We start from the raw sequence: 21,360 nt of genomic DNA on the forward strand, positions 1-21,360 counted from the left end.
CAATACTTTTTGGTATTAAAAAATAAGCAGGGATGCACAAAACGCAATTGACCCTTTGCAAACAGCTTGACTGACAGGCGAACTAACCAATCATAACGCTGAATCTGCCATTCTGTCCGACAAACAAAACAAACAGGAGAGTAGGTTAACTTCGGTGGAATTAAACTTAAAAAACTATTAATTGATGTCTCCGCCGTTGAAATAAAATACATTAAAATGTTCATTAATGTTTTTTTTCATACTTTAAATAAAGAAAAGACGATCGGTTTACGTGTCATTGATCTAATAAGGCAATACATTGATCTAACACGACACATTAAAGAGCCACAAAACAGTATTTATTATTTGAATTTCTTAAAAAATGACATTTTAAAGCTGACACCTTGTTTTATACCAGAAGTAACCTGCTCTGTCTTGTTGTCAGTTCCTCTTTGCTCCGCAATGTATTTTTCACTGCGTGAGAACATGATGTGTAATGTGAGAGCAGCACTGTTTGTTAGATATAACAACAGTAATTAAGGATGGCGGGTTTTTTCGACGGGTCAACTGTGAGTTATAAAGTCAGAATTGCATGATATAAACAACTGTGAGTGAGCAATTTTGGCAATTGTGACTTTTTTTCGCAAATGTGAGTTTGTATCTCACCAATTCTGACTTTTTTCTAAGAATTGTGAGATATAAACTTGCAGTTCTGAGTTATAGAGTCCAATTTTGAGGAAAAAAGACTGATATGTTGTCTGAATTGCGATATAAAAGTTTATATCTCACAATTGTGACTTAACAACTTGCAACTGCATGTTATAGTCAGAATTGCAAGATATAAACTTAAATTTTCTCAGAATTGCGTAATATAAATGAACAATTGCAAGAAATAGTCACGATTGCGAGATAAAAACTTATTTCTCAGAAATGCGAGTTTGTATCTCACAATTCTGACCTTTTTTCTTGCAATTGCAAGTTAATATTTCACAATTCTGACTTTTTTCTCAGAATTGCCACTTTGTACGCAATTCTGAGAAAAAAAAAGTCAGAATTGTGAGATGTAAACTCACAATTGCGAGAAAAAAAGTCAGAATTGTGAGAGAAAAAGTTTACTTTTTTATTTTTATATATTTAGTGGCAGAAATGGCTTCCCATATACAGTGCTGCTTGAATGTTTGTGAACCCTTTAGAATTTTCTAAATTTTTACATAAATATAACACAAAACATCATCAGATGTTTACACAAGTCCTGAAAGTTGACAAAGCGAACCCATTCAAACAAATGAGACAAAAAAATACTTTGTCATTTATTTACTGAGAAACATGATCTAGTGTTAAATATTTGTGAGTTGTGGAAGTATGTGAATCTTTGCTTTCAGTATCTGGTGTGACCTCTTTTTGAAGCAATAACATATTTTGTAACCACTGATCAGTCCTGCACAACAGCTTGTAGGAATTTTAGCCTATTCTTCAGTACAGAAACACTTGAACCCTGTGATATCGGTGTGTTTCCTACTATGAACTGCTTGCTTCAGGTCCTTCCACAATATTTCAATCGGATTAAGGTTCCGGACTTTGACTATATATATATATATTTAATTTGTCTGTCAATATTAAACATTTAATTTTATGCTTGTTTTCCTAATTTGTATGTTTAGACTGAGACACTAATTTAATTTAATAATACGGTTAAATGTAATCTTTGGCAACTCTTGAAATATTATATTTTTATATTATATTTTTTTGAATATCCATCTTAAAATGAATATTTTCTAAACAAAAAATATATATATATTTTTAAATATTTAAAAATATTTATTGGTTGCTGACTATAAAACTTTTATTGTACCAAATTATAATATTTAAAATATATTTAAATAGTTTACATATTTTAATATCTTTATTGGTCATCAGCTATACAATTAAATACACATAATTCTAATAATTTAAAAAATATTTTAATATATTCATCAGTTAAAAAATAATTATTGGTTTGCTGATGTTGGTGCTTTTCAAAAAACAAAACAAAAAAAAAAAAAAAACCTACATGCAATGCTGGCTTAGAATTTGGCCAAAATATGTACAAACTATGCATAAATTGATTAACATAATGTACTGTATTATTGTATAACAATTTTCGATAAATGTAATAAATGGCAACATGCATTATTCTTAATTTTAAGAGGGTGTTTTTTTAAATTTACTGTTTTCATCTTCTAGGTTTGAAACCAATACTGAGTAAATATTTGAACATATATATGCTTTAAATGTAAACATATATACATCAGTGGTACCTCATCATGAAAAAAATGCTCTGCAAAATCTCTTTGAATCCCTGATTTAGCTGGAATCAGGACAGCATCTGTATATAAACTCACATAATTATTCATGACTTCCAAAGCACAAGGTACCAGATGGAACAGCCAAGAATATGTTCACATGAACACGTACACCATGGCCGAACTCGGGCAGCGAGTCTCCGGCACCAAGAGGTTGAGGAGGCATCAAGTTGGTCTCTGAGGAAATCACTTTTAGAAAAAGCAATCAAGGAGCACAAAGCTGTACCACAAGCGCCTTCAAGCCTCCACATAAATCACCCTCACTTGTGGTCGCATTAACGGCATCACGTTACTGGCCTCAGTAAACTTCAGTGAGGGTCTTGGCTTTTAGAGAACAACTAAAGGGCAAACAAAAACAAAGAACGAAGCCGCAAATCTTCACCAGAACCGATCAGTGTTTTGACAGATATCTCGATTGCATGTCACTCTCAAAAACCCCATCACATTAGTAATCCAACCCATAGTAGCGGGAAAGCCATTACTGTTGATTCTAAAAATCATTACTGGCATGAGCCGGTGAAAAATAGATCTGTCTGAGTCTGCCTGCAATAGCCTGATCAAAACCATTATGTTCCTTGATAGGCATAATTTTTAAAAAGGAATCTTACAGCCGTCACAAAAATAAATATATAAATAGCATAATAATCACACAGCATATATAAGATATTTCCAAGAGGAATAATAACAATCTATCAAGTGCAGCCAAGGCTTTTTAACCTGCTCTTTGGTTTCTTATAATGGCATGGTTATATGGTTTCATCATACAACACAGCTGATTCACACCCGCTGCATCAGGAATGGAAAGTAAATGATAGATGAAGATTATTCGGCATGGAAGCCTGTTTTAGCATCAGAGAGAAAAAAAAAGAAAATGCTTACTGTGACTATATTTTTCTAAATTGTGACCATTTTTCATAACTGTAACTATATCTAAGAATTGGGATTTATTTCTCATTAATTTGATCTCACAATTGCAACATTTCTTGTAATTCTTGCCATTGAATCTCAGAATGTGACTTTATATCTCATGATTTTGACTTTATATTTCATAATCAAGACTTAATTTCTTGTATTTGTGGCTTTTTAACTTAGAATGTGACTCTGTCTTACGACTCTGCCTTTAAATCTTATGATTGTAGCAGTTTCTTGTATGTAGCAGTTTGTGTATTTGTTAATTTATTGTAATTTTTGGCTTTTTATCTCAGAATGTGACTTTAAATCTAACAATTGTGACTTCATTTCCTGTAATTGTGGCTATTTAGCTTAAAATATGACTTTAAATATCACAACTGTGACTTAATTTCTTGTAATTGTGGTTTTTAGCTCAAAATGTGACTAAATCTCACAACTGTGACTTAATTTCTTGTAATTGTGGTTTTATAGCTGAGAATGTGACTTTAAATATCACAGCTGCAACTTAATGTCTTGTAATTGTGGCTATTTAGCTTAAAATGTGACTTTATCACAACTGCGACTTAATTTCTTGTAGCTGTGGCTTTTTATCTCAGAATGTGACTTTAAATCTCACAACTGCGACTTCATTTCCTGTAATTGTGGCTTTATAGCTATAAATGTGACTTTCAATCTCACAACTGCTACTTAATTTCTTGTAATTGTGGCTCTTTAGCTCAGAATGTGACTTTAAATGTCAACTGCGGATTAATTTCTTGCAACTGTGGCTTTTTATCTCAGAATGTGACTTTAAATCTCACAACTGCGACTTCATTTCCTGTAATTGTGGCTTTATAGCTATAAATGTGACTTTCAATCTCACAACTGCTACTTAATTTCTTGTAATTGCGGCTTTATAGCTGTAAATGTGACTTTCAATCTCACAACTGCAACTTAATTTCTTGTAATTGTGGCATTTTATCTCAGAATGTGACTTTAAATCGAATAAATGCAACTTTATTTCTTTTAATTGTGGCTTTTTAGCTATAAATGAGACTTTAAATCTCACAACTGCAACTTAATTTCTTGTAATTGTGGCTTTATAGCTATAAAAGTGACTTTAAATCGAACAAATGCAACTTTATTTCTTGTAATTGTGGCTTTATTGCTATAAATGTGACTTCAAATCTCACAACTGCAACTTAATTTCTTGTAATTGTGGCATTTTATCTCATAATGTGACTTTAAATCTTACACTTCTGATGTAATTTCTTGTAATTGTGGCTATTTAGCTTAAAATGTGAATTTATCACAACTGTGACTTAATTTCTTGTAATCATGGCTTTTTATCTCAGAATGTGACTTGAAATCTGATAACTGCTTCATAATTTATTGTATTTGTGGCTTTTTAGCTAAAATTGTGACTTAAATCTCACAACTACGACTAAACTTCTTGTAATTTTGTCTTTTCATCTCAGAATGTGACTTTAAATCGAACAAATACAACTTTATTTCTTGTAATTGTAGCTTTATATCTAAGAATGTAACTTTAAATCTCACAATTATGACTTGACTTCTTAAAATCGTACCTTTACATCTGAGAATGTGACTACATTTAACAATTCTGACTTTAAACATCACGATTGCGACATATTTTTGAATGCAACTTATTTTTTAATGCAATATTTCACTATTGCATCTGTATCTCATATTGCAACTTTATTTTTTAGAAACAAGTAAACCATAAGCTGGAAAGTAAGGCTGATACTTCACCATAACAACCTCTTTTTTGCTGCCATATACCACAAAGTTAATATACTTGATGATTTGATCATTTAATGAATGAATATATAGTAATAATAAAAATAAAGAAATTGAAAGAAATTGAGTTAACAAAAAATACACCACCTTTACTTTGAGATTGCTAATTTGTCCTAGAGTTTTTTGGTATAAGATATAAATTATGCATATGTATAATCCATACCTATGATACAAAGGTCAAGGGACAAGTTAGACATCGAAAGTTTAATATTTATGGTTAGAGGTGTTCTAATTCCTGTCCCGAAGTATGAGCAATGGCAAATAAATCCTGTACTCCAAGAACAGCTCCCAACTCCAAGGTCACTCAGTCTACAAGGTTGGCAAACTACTCCAAATAATGATAAAATGCCCAATAAAGAAGCCTCAAATGCATAACAATGCATAATAATTCTTTCTGAGTAGTCTTTTGAGAATTGCCCACTTTTATTTGCGGGTTCTGGGTCAAAAGCAAATAGGACAGACTGATTTTCAGTGACCGCTGTGAATGTCAAAAGTTGCATGCTGATCTAAGACACATATCTCTTACATCCCCTGCTTATAAATGTAATAATAAAGGGAGCGGCTGGTCTCAGATCAGCAGGAAAGAGCATGCTCCACTGACAATGTCAGGCAAAGAGCAAGCAAGCAAAAGCTAAAAACAATTGTCATAGCCAGCAGACAAACCTCAGCACTTCAGGAAAGGGATAGAGAAGATAAAACACAAAAACAACAACAACAAAGCTAAGCATAAAATATCTGCTGAATCTCTAAAAGACTCTTTATTTGAAAAGCACACCATTAATCTCACAAAAATTATGAGGATGTCACACTTCAGTGCTAAATTTGAGTTTATAGAATAAAGAGCACAAATTTATCTGTACATTATTTCAGTACTTAAAGTACATATAAACACCTTACAAATCTGATTATGATAATATGATAAAAAAAAAGATTTCGTCATGATTTGCGTCATTTTTCACAGATGAAAAAACAAGATGATAGCAAGATAAAAACTCTTTTTGAATGACAAAAAAAAAAATCTATTGACGTTCATCTACAAATTAAAATCTCTGAAAACATCAAAGCAATTTGAAGACATTTTTTAAAATAGATGTTATCTTTATCAAACAACTACTAAACTACTACTAAAGTCTAAACAACTACATTCTTGCCTAAAAAACTTTTAAAATTACCTTTTGTGACACAAAAACAATTTTATTTATAAAATTATAGTGGATTTGGGCATCCGCCATGACACTCGCTGTGAGAAATACAGCGAGCGGAGTGATACAAACGGTGAAACGGTTGGAGTGCTGTTATCACTACAATATCGCACCACTGTAACCTGGCTCTCAGCCAATCAGATTTGAGGACCAGAAAGAACTGTTGTATACATAAGCACACGAGCAGATGTCAGATATGGCTGTATATCGGCACGGCTGTGATTCGGCCGTAGGTAATCACAGCGTGTCGATACACAGCCATACCTGACGTCTACAGGTGTGATATTGCGTTTATACAACAGGTCGATGGCACGAGTGTGTAAAGGCATCAACAAAATAACAATGGAGTGTCTTTAAAAGCCCACTTTTGTGTAGAACTACGTCCTTCCACCACAGATTCAAATCAAAGTTTGACAGTTGAACAGCTGAGCCCAAGCCTCCACTATTATAATAATAATACTAATAATGTTTTATTTATATAGCGCCCTTCAAAAACCCAAGGACGCTTTACTAATTCGAAAATGTCACTTTAGAACTAGTAAAGAAGGAATGTTGAGTTGCTTCATTGAAAGCTGATTGTACGGGGCACCATATCAGTCCATTATATGGAGAAATTATGTTTTCCTCAAAAAAACATAATTTCTTTACGACTGAAGAAAGAAAGACGTGAACATCTTGGATGACAAGGGGGTGAGTACATTATCTGTAATTTTTGTTCTGGAAGTGGACTTCTCCTTTAAGATGGCGGAGCAACGCAACTAAAATCACCATCACAAAAACACACACACACTGTTTCCTAATACTAAATACTACTATTATTTATATAAAATATTATTTATTGAATAATATTATTTAATAAACAACAACAGCCATTATAAAAGTTCAAGAAATTCAGTCTAAAGTACACAGGTCTGATATACAACACTGAATTTACATAAACAGGATGAGATTTTGCCAAAACTAATTGCTCTGAAACAAATAATGGATAAATGAGACCAAAGACTGCCCAACTTTAACCACTACAGAGACATCTGAGCCGGCGGTAAAATCCTGGAGATCTGGCCAAGTTGTGCTGAACAGCCGAAAATGCTCTGGAGCTTACACGTCCGGAAATGCTGATGCAAATTTTCAAATAAAAGTTAACTTTATTATAGTGGTGTCAAAATTAGTGTGTTAATGCAGGCGATAATTTTTTTCAGTTTAACGCGTTAAAAATATTTAACACAATTAAAGCAGGGTGGGGCTAGGTTTTGCCTCCCCACCCACAACTGCTAAAGAGTTACGTCTTCACGAACGTCTCCAAATCAAATGGAAGATGTTTCAGTCACGTGCTCCAACTTCATCTCAGCGCAAGTCAAATAAGTGCGGAACAGTACAGAGCTTCAGTAGAACATCAGTGAGCTGCGGTCAGATGAAATGTTGTCAGGACATGTCGGTAAAAACAAATCTTCCTGTCCTGACAGCCGTTATACTGTGCTCGTAGCACTTACTCTTCAAGTGCACACAAAAAATGTGTCGCCACGCGCTGTATTAGGCTATATTAAAATGCTGTATCATATTCAAACCTAAATGAAACTACGACGAGTATGCAATGTCGTAGTAATGTAGTCAGTTAAGCCATTAAATTACAAAAAAGGCAATTAAAGCCGATTTAAAATTGTGCATGTAAGTATTATTTATAAGACACATTCAGAGCAGAATCAGATCTGCTTAAAGTTCAGCAACGGCAGCTTTTAAAGTAACAGCAGCCAAAATATCCTAATAACCAGCTGCTGTGATGTCTGTGAAGATTGTTTGAAAGGAGAAGTCCACTTCCAAAACAAAGATTTCAAAATGCAGTTTAAATGCAGCTTCAAACGATCCCAAATGGAGTTGTAAACAATCCCAGCCGAGGAAGAAGGGTCTTATCAAGCGAAACGATCAGTTATTTTCATAAAAATAATACAATTTATATACTTTTTATTGCCAAACGTCCATCCGCTTTTTCTGGATCATGACAGTTAAGGTACGTTGAAAAACTCCCATCTCATGTTCTCCCTCAACAACAAAATCGTCCTATATTGCTGTTTTATCTTTTTTGTTAAGGGTGTTTGATCTTCTTTGCATGTTCACTTTCAAAAGACTGGGTCGGTACTTCTGCAGCAATGTAGGATGATTTTGAAATGATTTTTTTGAAGAGAAAATACGATTGAAGTTTTTTGACATGCACTAACTGTCTTGAGCCAGAATACACAGAGTTCAACAAGAGCAAGGCAAGATGAGCGTATGAGGATAAAAAGTAGTTAAAATGTTTTTTTTTTAATCAAAACAACCAATCATAACGCTAGATAAGACCCTTCTTCCTCAGCTGGGATCATTTATTTGCAATCGTTTGAAGCTGCATTTAAACTGCATTTTGGAAGTTCAAAATCGGGGCACCATATCAGTCCATTATATGGAGAAAAATGCTGAAATGTTTTCCTCAAAAAACATAATTTCTTTACGGCTGAAGAAAGAAAGACATGAACATCTTGGATAACAAGGGGGTGAGTACATTATCTGTAATTTTTGTTCTGGAAGTGGACCTCTCCTTTAAGTTCACTTAATTAGCAGTTATTTTTTAAAGTCATAAATGTTAAATTGATAGCTCTCAATTATAATGTAATGTTGAATGGCTATAGTCAAAGGTTAAATATTAGGAAAAGAATTCATAAAGGCATCAGTTGGTATCAGTGATACTTGCCTTCAGTCATAAAAAAAGATAGCATTAAAACAAATACTAAAAATAAACATTATTTTTGTTGTTTCTACATTAATTTGAAGATTGAATATGAAATTATTGCAATAAAAAAGTATAATTAAAAACTTTAATGTTAGGTTGAATTAATCACAATTAATTTCAGAAAAAAATGTGTGATTAAGTAGTTAATTTTTTTTTAATCGATCAACACCACAACTTTTTGAACAAACCGCATATTTGAAGTCCAAACAAATACATTCACGCACAAAAAACTGCATTCTGTGACACAAAACAGTATTATTTTTAACAATATAGTGGTTTAGGGCGTCCCCCATAACACTCGCTGAGAGAAATGCAGCAACTTCGGGAAGCGGAGCGATACAAACGGTGAAACAGCTGTTGGTGTTCTGTTGGACAGTAATATCAACAGCTAATCAGCCAATCAGATTCAATAACCAGACACAACTGTTGTATAAATAAATGTAACTAAATAAAATATGGGCAGCCTTCCAACACATTACAAAATAATTTAACTTTTTTCCCATAATAGCACATTATTTCTCATTCATTACAACAAAAACCAAAGACCAAGAGCATTAAAATAGAAAATCACAATTAGATACTAAACATATTTTAGTATTATTATTTTTTTCCTCAGTCAAGTATCTTTTGTTTTGAAAAACATAGATGAAAGCATGAATATTTTGGCCAGTCTACATGCACACCACCCCTCTGTTCCGGTCAGGAAGCCCTAGTGCCAGCACATGCTAATAATAGCCAACACATTGGATGTCTTGCCCCTGCACTGAGACTGCCAGCACTGCAAATGCCCCCTGAAGTTCGCAACTACAACCATCCGCCCACGTGCAGCCCACCAGTGAGTGTGCTAGACTACATGATCGCTTGAACATCTGCTGTGGTGTTTGTTATGATCAAAGAGCTTGTCATGATTAAAAGAATTGACATTTATAATGTTACAAAATATTTCAGTTTCAAATAAATGTTTTTTGAACAGCACAACTGTTTTCAACATTGATAATAACAATAAATGTTTGCTGAGTGTCAAGCTGAAAATTCAGCTTTACATCACAAGAATAAATTACATTTTAAATTTGTGCAGCCAAATTTGTGCTGTGACCTTTTTTACAGCTTGGCCATAAAATTCAAGTGTTTTATACCTTTTTCAATAAACCAATTAGAATCTAAACACTGGTGAATTAACTCTAAAGAGATGCAAATATTTGCATTAAATGCATTATCTAACCTTCAAATATAATAATAATACAGTTAAAATATTAAATCTCAAGGACCATGTCTACACTTAAATATAATAACTGCGAGCAAAGATGTTACAGATGTCTAAACAGAAAACTAGAAATAAAGAAACTGCAAAAGCAGTAATGTAAGCCATGCATTATTTAAATACTAATATTGTTTTGCGTTCACCATAGTTTCGGCTAATAAATGAGCTGTCATTGTGGCATGTTTCTATTATTAGCCTAGTTCAAATAAGGTTTAAACTGACATCAAACCATGCAAATACATCCTGTCTATCATTGTGTACATGCTTTAGATATGAGTCATAGCAGAAACATGACCTGTGACGGTAATGTGCTCTCGCTTTCTGTAATGACAGTTACGGGAGACGGAAACAAAGCTGCCAATATGCTGGCGGGGTGAAACTGTCACAAACTAAGTGTCCTGGAATAACCGTAACATGGAAATCTACTAATCTAACAGGGTTCAGTCCTTAGACTTGATTGAGCTTGTTATGGAAACCTGTGCAGTTGTGATTAGTTCCTATCAGAAAATGTTTTGTAGATAATATAACTCAGCAAATGTGATGAGAAGTACTGCATCCATGAAAGAAGGCATGTCCTAACAAAAAATATACTTGACAGAAATCCTAGAAAGAACAAAATGTTTGTTTTTTTTTCAACATTTTCATAACACTGTATTGGCTATGTATTTAGTCACAGTACATCGTTTTAACAACTAAAATAAAAGAAATTTCATAAACAAAACTTAGCAAACAAAACTTCACATATCAGGATAATGAAAAAAATGTAAACTTTGATAAAATGCGAAACTACTGTGCGACGTGATATAATCACACCTAACATAAAACAAATAAACTAAATTTGGCGTGAAGTTAAGAAAAAGTTTAGAAAGCAAAACTTCTGTATGATGTGATATAATCACAGACAATCAAAACATATTTCATTTTGGACTAATGCGACGGTACGATCGAAAAATTTGCAAGTGATAACGTTTTATCACTTAAAGGGGTCATCGGATGCCCATTTTCCATTGACATGATTCTTTAGGGTCTTAATGGAAAGTCTATAATATACTTTGGTTAAAAATTCTCAGTGGTTGTGTAAAAAAACACCCTTTTTACCTTGTCAAAATCAGCTCTGCAAAAATCATCTCATTCTGAGGGGATTGTTCCTTTAAATGCAAATGAGCTCTGCTCACCCCGCCCCTCTCTTCTCTCTGTGGAGTGACGAGCCTGTTTACTTTAGCCGCATTTAGCCGCTAAACTTTCTAACTAGCACATTATTAGGAAAGGCGATCGCAAGATTCATAAAAAAAACCCCTTATACTCACTTCTGCTGTAAGTGAAGCTGGATCATGAATGATTCGCGTGAACATAGACGGATATATGTAGATCGGGAGGCGCATTCCCTTCACAAACAAACGTAATCCACTGCATCTTCAGCTGCTCAGATGTCAGGAGTAAATGACGACCACTACGTTCATTATTACATCCAGCAACACAACACCTCAATGGCTCAATTGGAGATATTCCTGTCTAACTTACATCCCTGCTCTGGCATCGAAACAAAGAGGGCGGACAGGTACAACTGATCTTAGGTAAGACACTCATGTCAATCAACTATCGTGGGAGCGGCCTCTTTCGGTGTGATGCTACAATGACAGGCATCTGAGAATGGCTCGATTTGAAAAAAGGGATATTATTTTTACAGATTAATTAAAAACCACTGCATGGATTTCTATCATTATAGATTTGTACATACACTGCCAACACACATTAATATTCAAACAACATGTAAAAGTGAACTTAGTATCCGATGACCCCTTTAATAATATTCTAGATAGCACACCTATAACAAAACAAATGACATTAAAGGGATAGTTCACCCAAAAATGAAAATACCTCATAATTTACTCACCCTCAAGCCATCCTAGAAGTTATATTAAAAAATATCCTGGCTCTTCCAAACTTTATAATGGAAGTGAATGGGTGTTGAGATTTTGAAGTCCAATAAAGTGCATGCATCCATCATAAAAATACTCTTCATGGCTCTGGGGGGTTAATAAAGCCCTTCAGAAGTGAATAGATGTGTTTGCATAAGAAAAATATACATATTTAACACTTTATCCCTCTAACACTTCCCTCGGAGCCGTGTGGAGTACTTTTTATGATGGATGGATGCACTTTATTGGACTTCAAAATCTCAACAGCCTTTCACTGCCATTATAAAGCTTGAAGAGCCAGACTTGGAAGAGCCAGACTGTATTTGTCTGCAAGGAGAAAATCATATAGACCTAGAATGGTTTGAGGGTGAGTAAATCATGGGGTAAATTTCATTTTTGGGTGAACTACCCCTTTAATCAAAACTTAGGGCGAAAGTTGTATGTCTAAGAATAGCTTAAAATTGATCTAGCTAGCACACTTAAAATATAACAAATGACATAAACAAAAATTAAAAGTTTACATATTAGGTTGCAAAAACACAAAAAATCTTACGTGTAATATTTATATTCATATAACTTAATTTATACATAAATATGTTTAATATAAAAACAACATTTTTCTTAAATATATACATGCATGTGTATCTATTTATGTATATGTAATAACACACACATATAATATCTAAACAAAAACTTAATTTTGGATCCAATTAATTGCGATTAATCGCTTGAAAGCACTAATTTAAAAAAGCAGTAAAAACCTCTTCATGTTTTTACAATGCTAGGCTGTTATGACAGTAAAGGACAGTTATGTGTCACACCTGAGTGTGTCACCTGACAGAGCGAGTCGTGAGAGACAGAACGCTCTGTGCTGACATCTCAGAAACACACTCACGCAATCACACACTCGAGAGTTTGCACAGACCATCTGTCTCACACTCACACACTCACACACACACACACACAGGCGTGGCTTGTGGACAGTGTGACGGCTGCCATAATTAAGCTTATGGTGTTTGTCAACTTTCCCTGCATGTAGCAGAGCATCGCACAGTGGCCGTCCACGGTGAGTCACGCTACCCAGACGGGACGGCAGCGTCGACTGCCAAAAACCCAGTCAGCACCATAGAGGTCTGGGTGCTCCACACTCCCAGCATGCAATGCGGCTGCCAGATGATTTTTAAAGCCACATTTGCACACTACCCACCGAGGAACACAAATACACCCACTGAAAGCTGGCATTTAAAAATATGGTGTGAAGTAGTCGAGAATCCAACCTCCTGCGGTAAACATCCGGCATTTGAAAACAATTGGGACACGGTGTAGGAAAGATTCAAAAAATGAAGCGACACGTTACGATTGAACCGTGATTGGTCATTTTATATGTTGCTCAGGCAGCAAAGCGGTCCAGACTTTGTGTCGATAATCAAAAGTCTGACTCTGTGAGACTAGACTTACACAAGCATCTAAAAATCTGAAAAATGATGCAACAGGATGATATGGATCACAAAGGCATGCTAGTCACAAATAAAAAAAATGCTACGAATGACAGAAATGCATCCACTTATTGAAAAGCTTAACGGTTTTGAAAGCTAAAATGTATTTTTCAAAACAATTTATGGATTTTTGTCTGCCTCATGATAGTTTAATAGCACACTAACACTTATTTGTTTGTCTCTCAAGATATAATTTTGGTTTGAGTTTCCATTAGAAATCTTAAAAGTAAATATAAAATATCAAGCCAAAAAATAATTCTCAGCACTTTTAGGGTTTATTTTTATCCGCAACATAATAAAACCAATGCAGTTCTGCATTACGAATCGTGTCAGTATGCCAGCGTACTATAAACAAATTCCTTTAAAGTACTACTTTATGTCAGACGCAATAACGATTGTGATCTCGGCTATTTTAGATACTGCTAGTATTGTTTATAAGACAAGTTGGGGCTTATTTTTACCTCACCCCTGCCAAGCATTAAATGGATTCCAGAAATTCCAGTTAAAAGTCAGTATCGTTGATCTAAGTGAGAGTATGCTGTTCTTCCTGATTTTTTGGATATCTGAATATTTCTCTTCCAGCCTGCCGTACGTTTCGACAGAATCCTTCATCCGATGATAACTGAAAGTGACACTGTGACAAAGAGTGGTAACAAAGAGACGCGCAAAATGGTATGGTATGGTAGAGTAGCATAAAACTAAGAAACGATCTATTGGAAATGTCAAACTAAAATTTTATATTTTGCTTATGATCTTGTTCTTCAAATCTTTAGTTCTTGTGTGTGTACATACTGATTAAAATTAGTTAATAGTAATATGTTAATGTTTATAACAGTTATAATAATTTTTAAAATATATATATTTAAATATTAATTAAATATATATTTTATTATTTATAGGTGCACCGAAATAACAATAACAACAACAACAACAACAACAACAATAATAATAATAGTTTATAAAACATCAATTTGGGGACATTCCATAACAAATAAAAACAAACAAATAAATATATATATATATATATATATATATGTTTTTATTAATATCTTAATTAATTAATTACATATTTTAATTATAATAAAAAACGTATGTTCTTGAAAAAAATATTTTTTAATATTAATTGAATATATTTTTATTATTTTAATATTTATGAGTGCACTGATAAAAAATTGGTGAGAAACAACTTTCAGAAAAACAAAAAAAGCAAAACAAAACAAAAAGAAATAAATAACATAATATAAAATAAAATAAATAGTTTTTTTAAATATATATATTTTAATATTAAATATGTGTATATATTTTTTTTTTGGAAAACTATATATATATATATATATATATATATATAGTTATAATAATAGCAAAAAAAATATTATATTACAAATGTAATATATGCATTTAATAAAATATAAACATTTATATGTGTGTGTGTATGTATATATATATATATATATATAAAATAATTTTTATTTTTTTTATTCTTTATGGCTGCAATGAAATAAAATGGGTGAGAAACTATTTTCACTCAGAAAAACAAACAAACAGAAAAACTCCATTTGGGGACATTACAAAACAAAACAAAATAATGTTTTTTTTTTTTAAAATATATATTTTAGTATTAATTAAATATTTTACTAAATTATACTTTTTTTTGTTGTAACACATTTTTGTGTGTTTGAAAGGAAAAACTGTTCACAAAGAGTCTAAATGTCTATATTCACTTCTAACAATTTCTGTTTTTGGATTTGGGTTAGTTACATAGCACTGAAATCAATGGGAAGTCCCCACTTACGCAACTGCGTAAACGTGTGTGTACGTGTTTCTGTGCGGTATCGCTGGTGTACCGGCAGTTTCTTACCCCTCTTGGTTGTCCTCTTCGTCCAGATTGGAAATTAGCTGGGATCCAGCCAGCGAGAGGTCCAGGGCAGCTAGAGGAAGGTCCCGATAGGCGAAGCTGACCAGCTGCACTGGAGCCATGCACTGGCCTTCATCCTCCACCTGTTGGGAGATCACCTCCAGATCCGGCGCTGCCGCCTGCTGAGGGGGCCTGGGGACACACGGGACACACTACTCTATTGTCTTGTTACATGAACTGTCTTAAATAAGATTACCATAAAAAATGACCTGGATTACCGTAAATGAAACCATCTACCGATTATCGAAATGAAAATGATTATGAAATGAAATCTGACACTTGGCACTGTTTAACATGTTTCTGCTCTTACTGTGAATGTTTTATCGGTGCATCGATTCATCATAATCTTTCACCAAAATATTTTTCAGCCACCACCCTAAACACCTTCAGAAAGCACTTCATTCAATTAAACAATTTCCAATCAGTGCACTGGGAAGTTGATTCATTTTAGTGAATCAGTTCATTTGGATTGTTCATGTAAAGCAAGCAGCTGAACTCCGCAAACTGCTTCATTCATACTATCTATAAGAATTGATTCACTAAAATGACTCACTGACGGCAAATGACTCACTGAAGTGCAATTGTTTGCACTGGAAGGTTTTAATGAAACAGTTCATTCGGATGGTTCAGGTAAATCAAGCATTTTACTTTTCTGGACTGCTTCCATAAAGAAAGATTCACTAAAATGAGTCACTGATTAATTTGAGGCCCTGATTAGAAATCATGATTATTTGGTAGAGAAATATTTAGTGCATTTGTTTGTGCTGGGAATTTAGATTTGAAGTTTGTTCTGAATATGTAAAGTTCATTCACATAAACCGGCCGAAAGAAAGAATTCACTCAGTAAAATGATTCATTTGAGACATTGCGTAGAAGTTATGCGAGCAAAAAATGTAGTTTAGCATAGCAGATTTCACTGGGAAGTTAGACTAATTTTAGTGAATTGGTCCATTCAGGTTTGTTATGCAAATAAAACATTTTACTTAAAGAGATAATGAAAATCACCCCATGGTTTGCTCACCCTCTACTACACCATGTCCTACGTCAACCGCTGGAACGTCGCCCTCTCGTGAACGCTTGTACGACTGCAGTTTATAAAGTTTTAAATATGGATATTTTTCTTACACAAACGCACTGATTCACTTCAGAAGGCCTTTTATTGGACTTCAAAATATAGACACCCATTCACTGCCATTATAATGGCTTGAGGGTGAGTAAATCTTGGGGTAATTTTCATTTTTTGGTGAACTAACTTTTGAACGAAGCAAACTGCTTCGTTCAAAAGAACTGATTCACCAAAGAGAGTCACTTTATTTAATGCCTTCCGTAGCAGTCCTGAATTTTCGGTAGCAAAATAATTAGTTAAACGCAGCTGTTTGCATTGAGATGTTACACTCAAATCAGTAAAGTCTGTCCAGAACACGGTTCATATAAATCAAGCAGTTTACTTTGGCAAACTACTTAATTTATATTAACTACTTAATAGAACTAATTCACTAAAATGAGTCACTGATTCATTTGAAGCCTGTGTAAAAGTTTTTGCAGTTTTGGAAACAAAATATTTAGTTACGCACAGTTGTTTGCATTGGGAAGTTAGACTGAATTTAATCAATCAATCTGTTCGGAACATGGTTCATGTTCGGAACCATGGGGTGATTTCAAAGTAAATATTACACTTTGCATGGACTTTTATGTAGGGTACAAAATCAAGCATTTTACTTTTGTGAACAAGCCAATTCACTAAAATGAGTCACTGATTCATTTAGCACCCTACATAAAAGTCCATGCAAAGTGTAATATTTACTTTTTTATTTACAATTATTATATTTACCAATTGTTTTGTGGTGAATAATATAAATTTAAAAAGCTACTTGTCTTAGGTAGCTTGTAGTTATTTTTATTATTTAACCCAGAGTTATGGTAATGCATTACAAGTAATGTAAATTATGTAATCAGATTACTTTTTTCAAGCAACACATTACTTTAAAATTTACAACTAAATATCTCAGTTACTTTTTCAAACAAGTCACACTGTAACAAGTTACATTGTTTTCCCATTTATTCGCTGACATCTTTCCTGTACTATTGTTCAGAGAAACTGGGAATAAGTGCAGAAGCAGAAATACTATACAGTTGAAGTCAAAGTTTACATACACCTTGCATGCAAAATGCATGCTATTTTTTATTTAGTACTGACCTGAACAAGATATTTCACATAAAAGATGTTTACATATAATCCACAAGAGACCATACTAGTAGAATCTACTAAAAATAACCCTGTTCAAAAGTTTACATACACTTGATTCTTAATATTGTGTTGATACCTGAACGATTCACCGCTGTGTTTTTTTTGTTTAGTGATAGTTGTGCATGAGTCCCTTGTTTGTCCTGAACAGTTAAACTGCCTGCTGTTCTTCAGAAAAATCCTTCAGGTCCCACAAATTCTTTGGTTTTTCAGCATTTTTGTGTATTTGAACCCTTTCCAACGATGACTGTATGATTTTAAGATCCATCTTTTCACACTGAGGACAACTGAGGGACTCACATGAAACTATTACAGAAGGTTCAAACACTCACTGATGCTCCAGAAGGAAACACAATGCATTAAGAGCTGGGGGTGAAAACTTTTGAACAGAATGAAAATGTGTACATTTTTTTTTATTTTGCCTAAATATCATATTTTTTTTCATTTAGTACTGCCTGTACTGTACGAAAATAAGTTACAATTACCCTGATCTTCAAATTCCAAAAGTTTTCACCCCTGGACTCTTATTGCATCGTGTTTCCTTCTAGAGCATTAGTGAACGTTTGAACTTTCTGTAATAGTTGCATATGAGTCCACTCAGTTGTCCTCAGTGAAAAGATGGATCTCAAAATCATGCAGTCATCGTTGGAAAGAGTTCAAATACACAAAAATACTGAAAAACCAAAGAATTTGTGGGACCTGAAGGATTTTTCTGAAGAACGACGGGCAGTTTAACTGTTCAGGACAAACAAGGGGCTCATGCACAACTATCACTAAACAAAAAAACACAGCTGTGGATCTTTCAGGTAACAACACAGTATTAAGAATCAAGTGTATGTAAACTTTTGAACAGGGTTAACTTTTATAAATTCAACTATCATTTTCTCTTGTGGACTATATGTTAACATCTTTTATGTGAAATGTCTTATTCAGGTCAGTAATAAATAAAAAATAACATGCATTTTGTATTTTGGTAAAACAATTAACATTTTGCAGATTGTGCATATTTACTTCAACTGTAAATATAACTTAGGTTACCAAAAGTAAAGCAACGCATGCATTACTTTCCATAAAAAGTAACTAAGCAATGAATTAGTAACTTTCCCCAACACTGATTTCATCATTTAATTTGGAAATATGTCAAAATATGGAAGCAAAATGGGTTGTTTTTATGTTGACTTTAAACAGCAAAAATGGCCACATATCAGAAGATTGTAGTGCAAAAACAGAAAATAGAAGTTAGCATATAGAAAACCGCCATGTCCGAAGGGGGAAAGACAAAGCATAAAAAACAATGCACAAGGAGAACTGTATATATGGCACAAAGATGCAAAAAAAGCATGAGATGGATAAAAATGCAGAAGAGGTCAGGGATGAAGAGCGTGTTTTATTCCAACAATGCATGATGCATGAGACACAAACACAACGAACGACGAGCAACAGGAGAGGGAACTGAATCGCAGACACCACAGAGACCCAAAATCCCATTATGGAGAAGTATTCCCGCAGATTACCGACTGATGTGACTCTAAAACAGATGGGAAGCAGATTGAGGAGTCTCAAAAAGGGCACAACCGCAAATAGCAGACTAGGAATATGGAAGTGCGTCTGAAACCTCCATGGCTACATAAGAAATGCATGAAAGAAGATTAAGCTGAGGCCAGCGTCCCACGTGTCTAGATTGATTCCTAAAACCAGAATATTCATCACGGTCGCAGCACCGTGCGTCGCGTCCCACAATAATGAGGTATCGGGAGAATTTCAAAGCACAATATTGTGGCAAAACAACAAAGTCCCACAGTTGGATGTCATGGCCGGTTCTGCCCGGTTTTGTCTTTGATTTATTGGATTCGGTGCGCTGATTCTACTCACGTTTGCAGTCTGGGATTGCTGTTCTCAATCTCAGTGCAAACAAGGCGATGAATATATACTTCTGCAATGCTCACAATATGCCGTTTGCTCTTGACTTGCAGAAACAGCTCACCTTAAGGTGTTTTGGATAAACGACAAAATGTTAATTGGTAGAACTACTCCTTTAATTGCAGTGAATAACATAGAGGACATGAAAGCTAGCCATCTGTGCAGCCAGACAAGCGCTCGTACTTCCAAAATAAGTGGCAATGTGGTAATTGTAATCATAATGTACGCTCATAACTGAAATCGATACTCGCGACTCTTAAGACGGCTTAATCAAGGGCGGAAGAAAGGACAGAACGGAGGCAGAGAGGGGCAGAAACCTGGGTTTTGGCTCCTGTCCCAGGCGTGCCGGATGAGGGGAGATAAATTATGCCAGTGCAAAGAAAAAAAAAGGAGGGGAACAAAAAAGGAAGCTTGTAATAGTACAGAGACGGAGGAGAAAAACGAAGTACTGCCACTGCAAACACAGGGTCAACAGAAAGACTATACTGTACTTTATGTATGTGTGGACTGGCGTAATGAAATGGTGATTTTATGGGAAGTGTTTTTTCTGTCTTTAAAATGTTAATGGCTGTGGACCCAAACGCACTGTAATTTCTCCAGAAAAGCCTCTTCTTGAATATTTAGCTCTTCTTTTATCTTTGTGTCTTGTGCTTTGAGCAAACAATGCATCAAACATGAGTGAATGAATGATGAATAGCTGGGTGAATCTAAATAAATCTGTCTAGGAGATGTTATATTTTAGCCCAAAATAAAAAGAAACACTATATTTTAAAATATCTAAGAATTTTTAAATGTATTTTTGGAGCCAGGACAATTTTTCATTGTAACAGTTAATTTTCTTAAAAATTACTATAATTACTATAATAATAATAAAAATAATAATAATAAAAAAAAATAACATAAAAATAAAATTAAAAATTAAACAAATAAATAAATATTAATTGGGATTTTAGTTATTTTATTTTTAAATATTTATATAAATATTAAGCAAAATGTAGTATTTACAAAAAATTATAAGTATTTTGTACTTAGTTCAGTATTTAGGATAGTAACTTAGATGTATTTGATTTATTGTTTTATTTATTTGTAATTCATTGTAATGGAAAGGACCATTGCAGGGTTATTATTGTTAACTAAATATGATCAAAACAGTTTAAATTTAAATAAAATAAAACATAAATATTGAAAGAAAATTTTTTACAATTTGCCACGCTTACAGCTGAAATAAAAAGTAAACCTAAATTGTTAAAATTGTGTACAAAACTAACAGAAGCACATGACAAAATGACTAAATATTGAAATATTGAAATGAAAATACAAAAATAAAAGCTTAATATTCATAAATACTACTGTACTATAACACACTGAAAAAAACTGAATTTACTTTGAAATAATTTTCACTTAGAAATTGCTAATATATTCCACAACTACAAAAAATAAATAAACCATTTTCTTTAAAACATATTAGTTTTTGTTTACAACTTTGATTTTTTTAGTGTAGTAAAACCATAGTAGATAAATAAAAATTAATAAATAAATAACAGTGTAGTAAAACCACAATAAATAAACTAAATAAAAAATATATCAAAAATATCAAATAAATAAATA

The 21,360-nt window shown here is 33.5% G+C and overlaps 1 protein-coding gene across 2 annotated transcripts in view; it reads right to left on the reverse strand.

Moving 5' to 3' along the window:
• tmem266 (transmembrane protein 266) overlaps positions 1-21,360 on the reverse strand; it is a 95,382-nt gene that overhangs the window by 44,194 nt on the left and 29,828 nt on the right. The window contains exon 3 of one of the 2 annotated variants that reach the window (XM_051099428.1): positions 15,531-15,719. The exons of the other annotated variant lie outside the window; for it this stretch is intronic. Coding sequence (XP_050955385.1) covers positions 15,531-15,719 — 189 coding nt within the window. The remainder of the gene's footprint in view (positions 1-15,530; positions 15,720-21,360) is intronic. 2 annotated transcript variants of the gene reach the window in all.

This window comes from Labeo rohita, chromosome 25, assembly GCF_022985175.1.
Source record: "Labeo rohita strain BAU-BD-2019 chromosome 25, IGBB_LRoh.1.0, whole genome shotgun sequence".
NCBI lineage: Eukaryota > Metazoa > Chordata > Actinopteri > Cypriniformes > Cyprinidae > Labeo > Labeo rohita.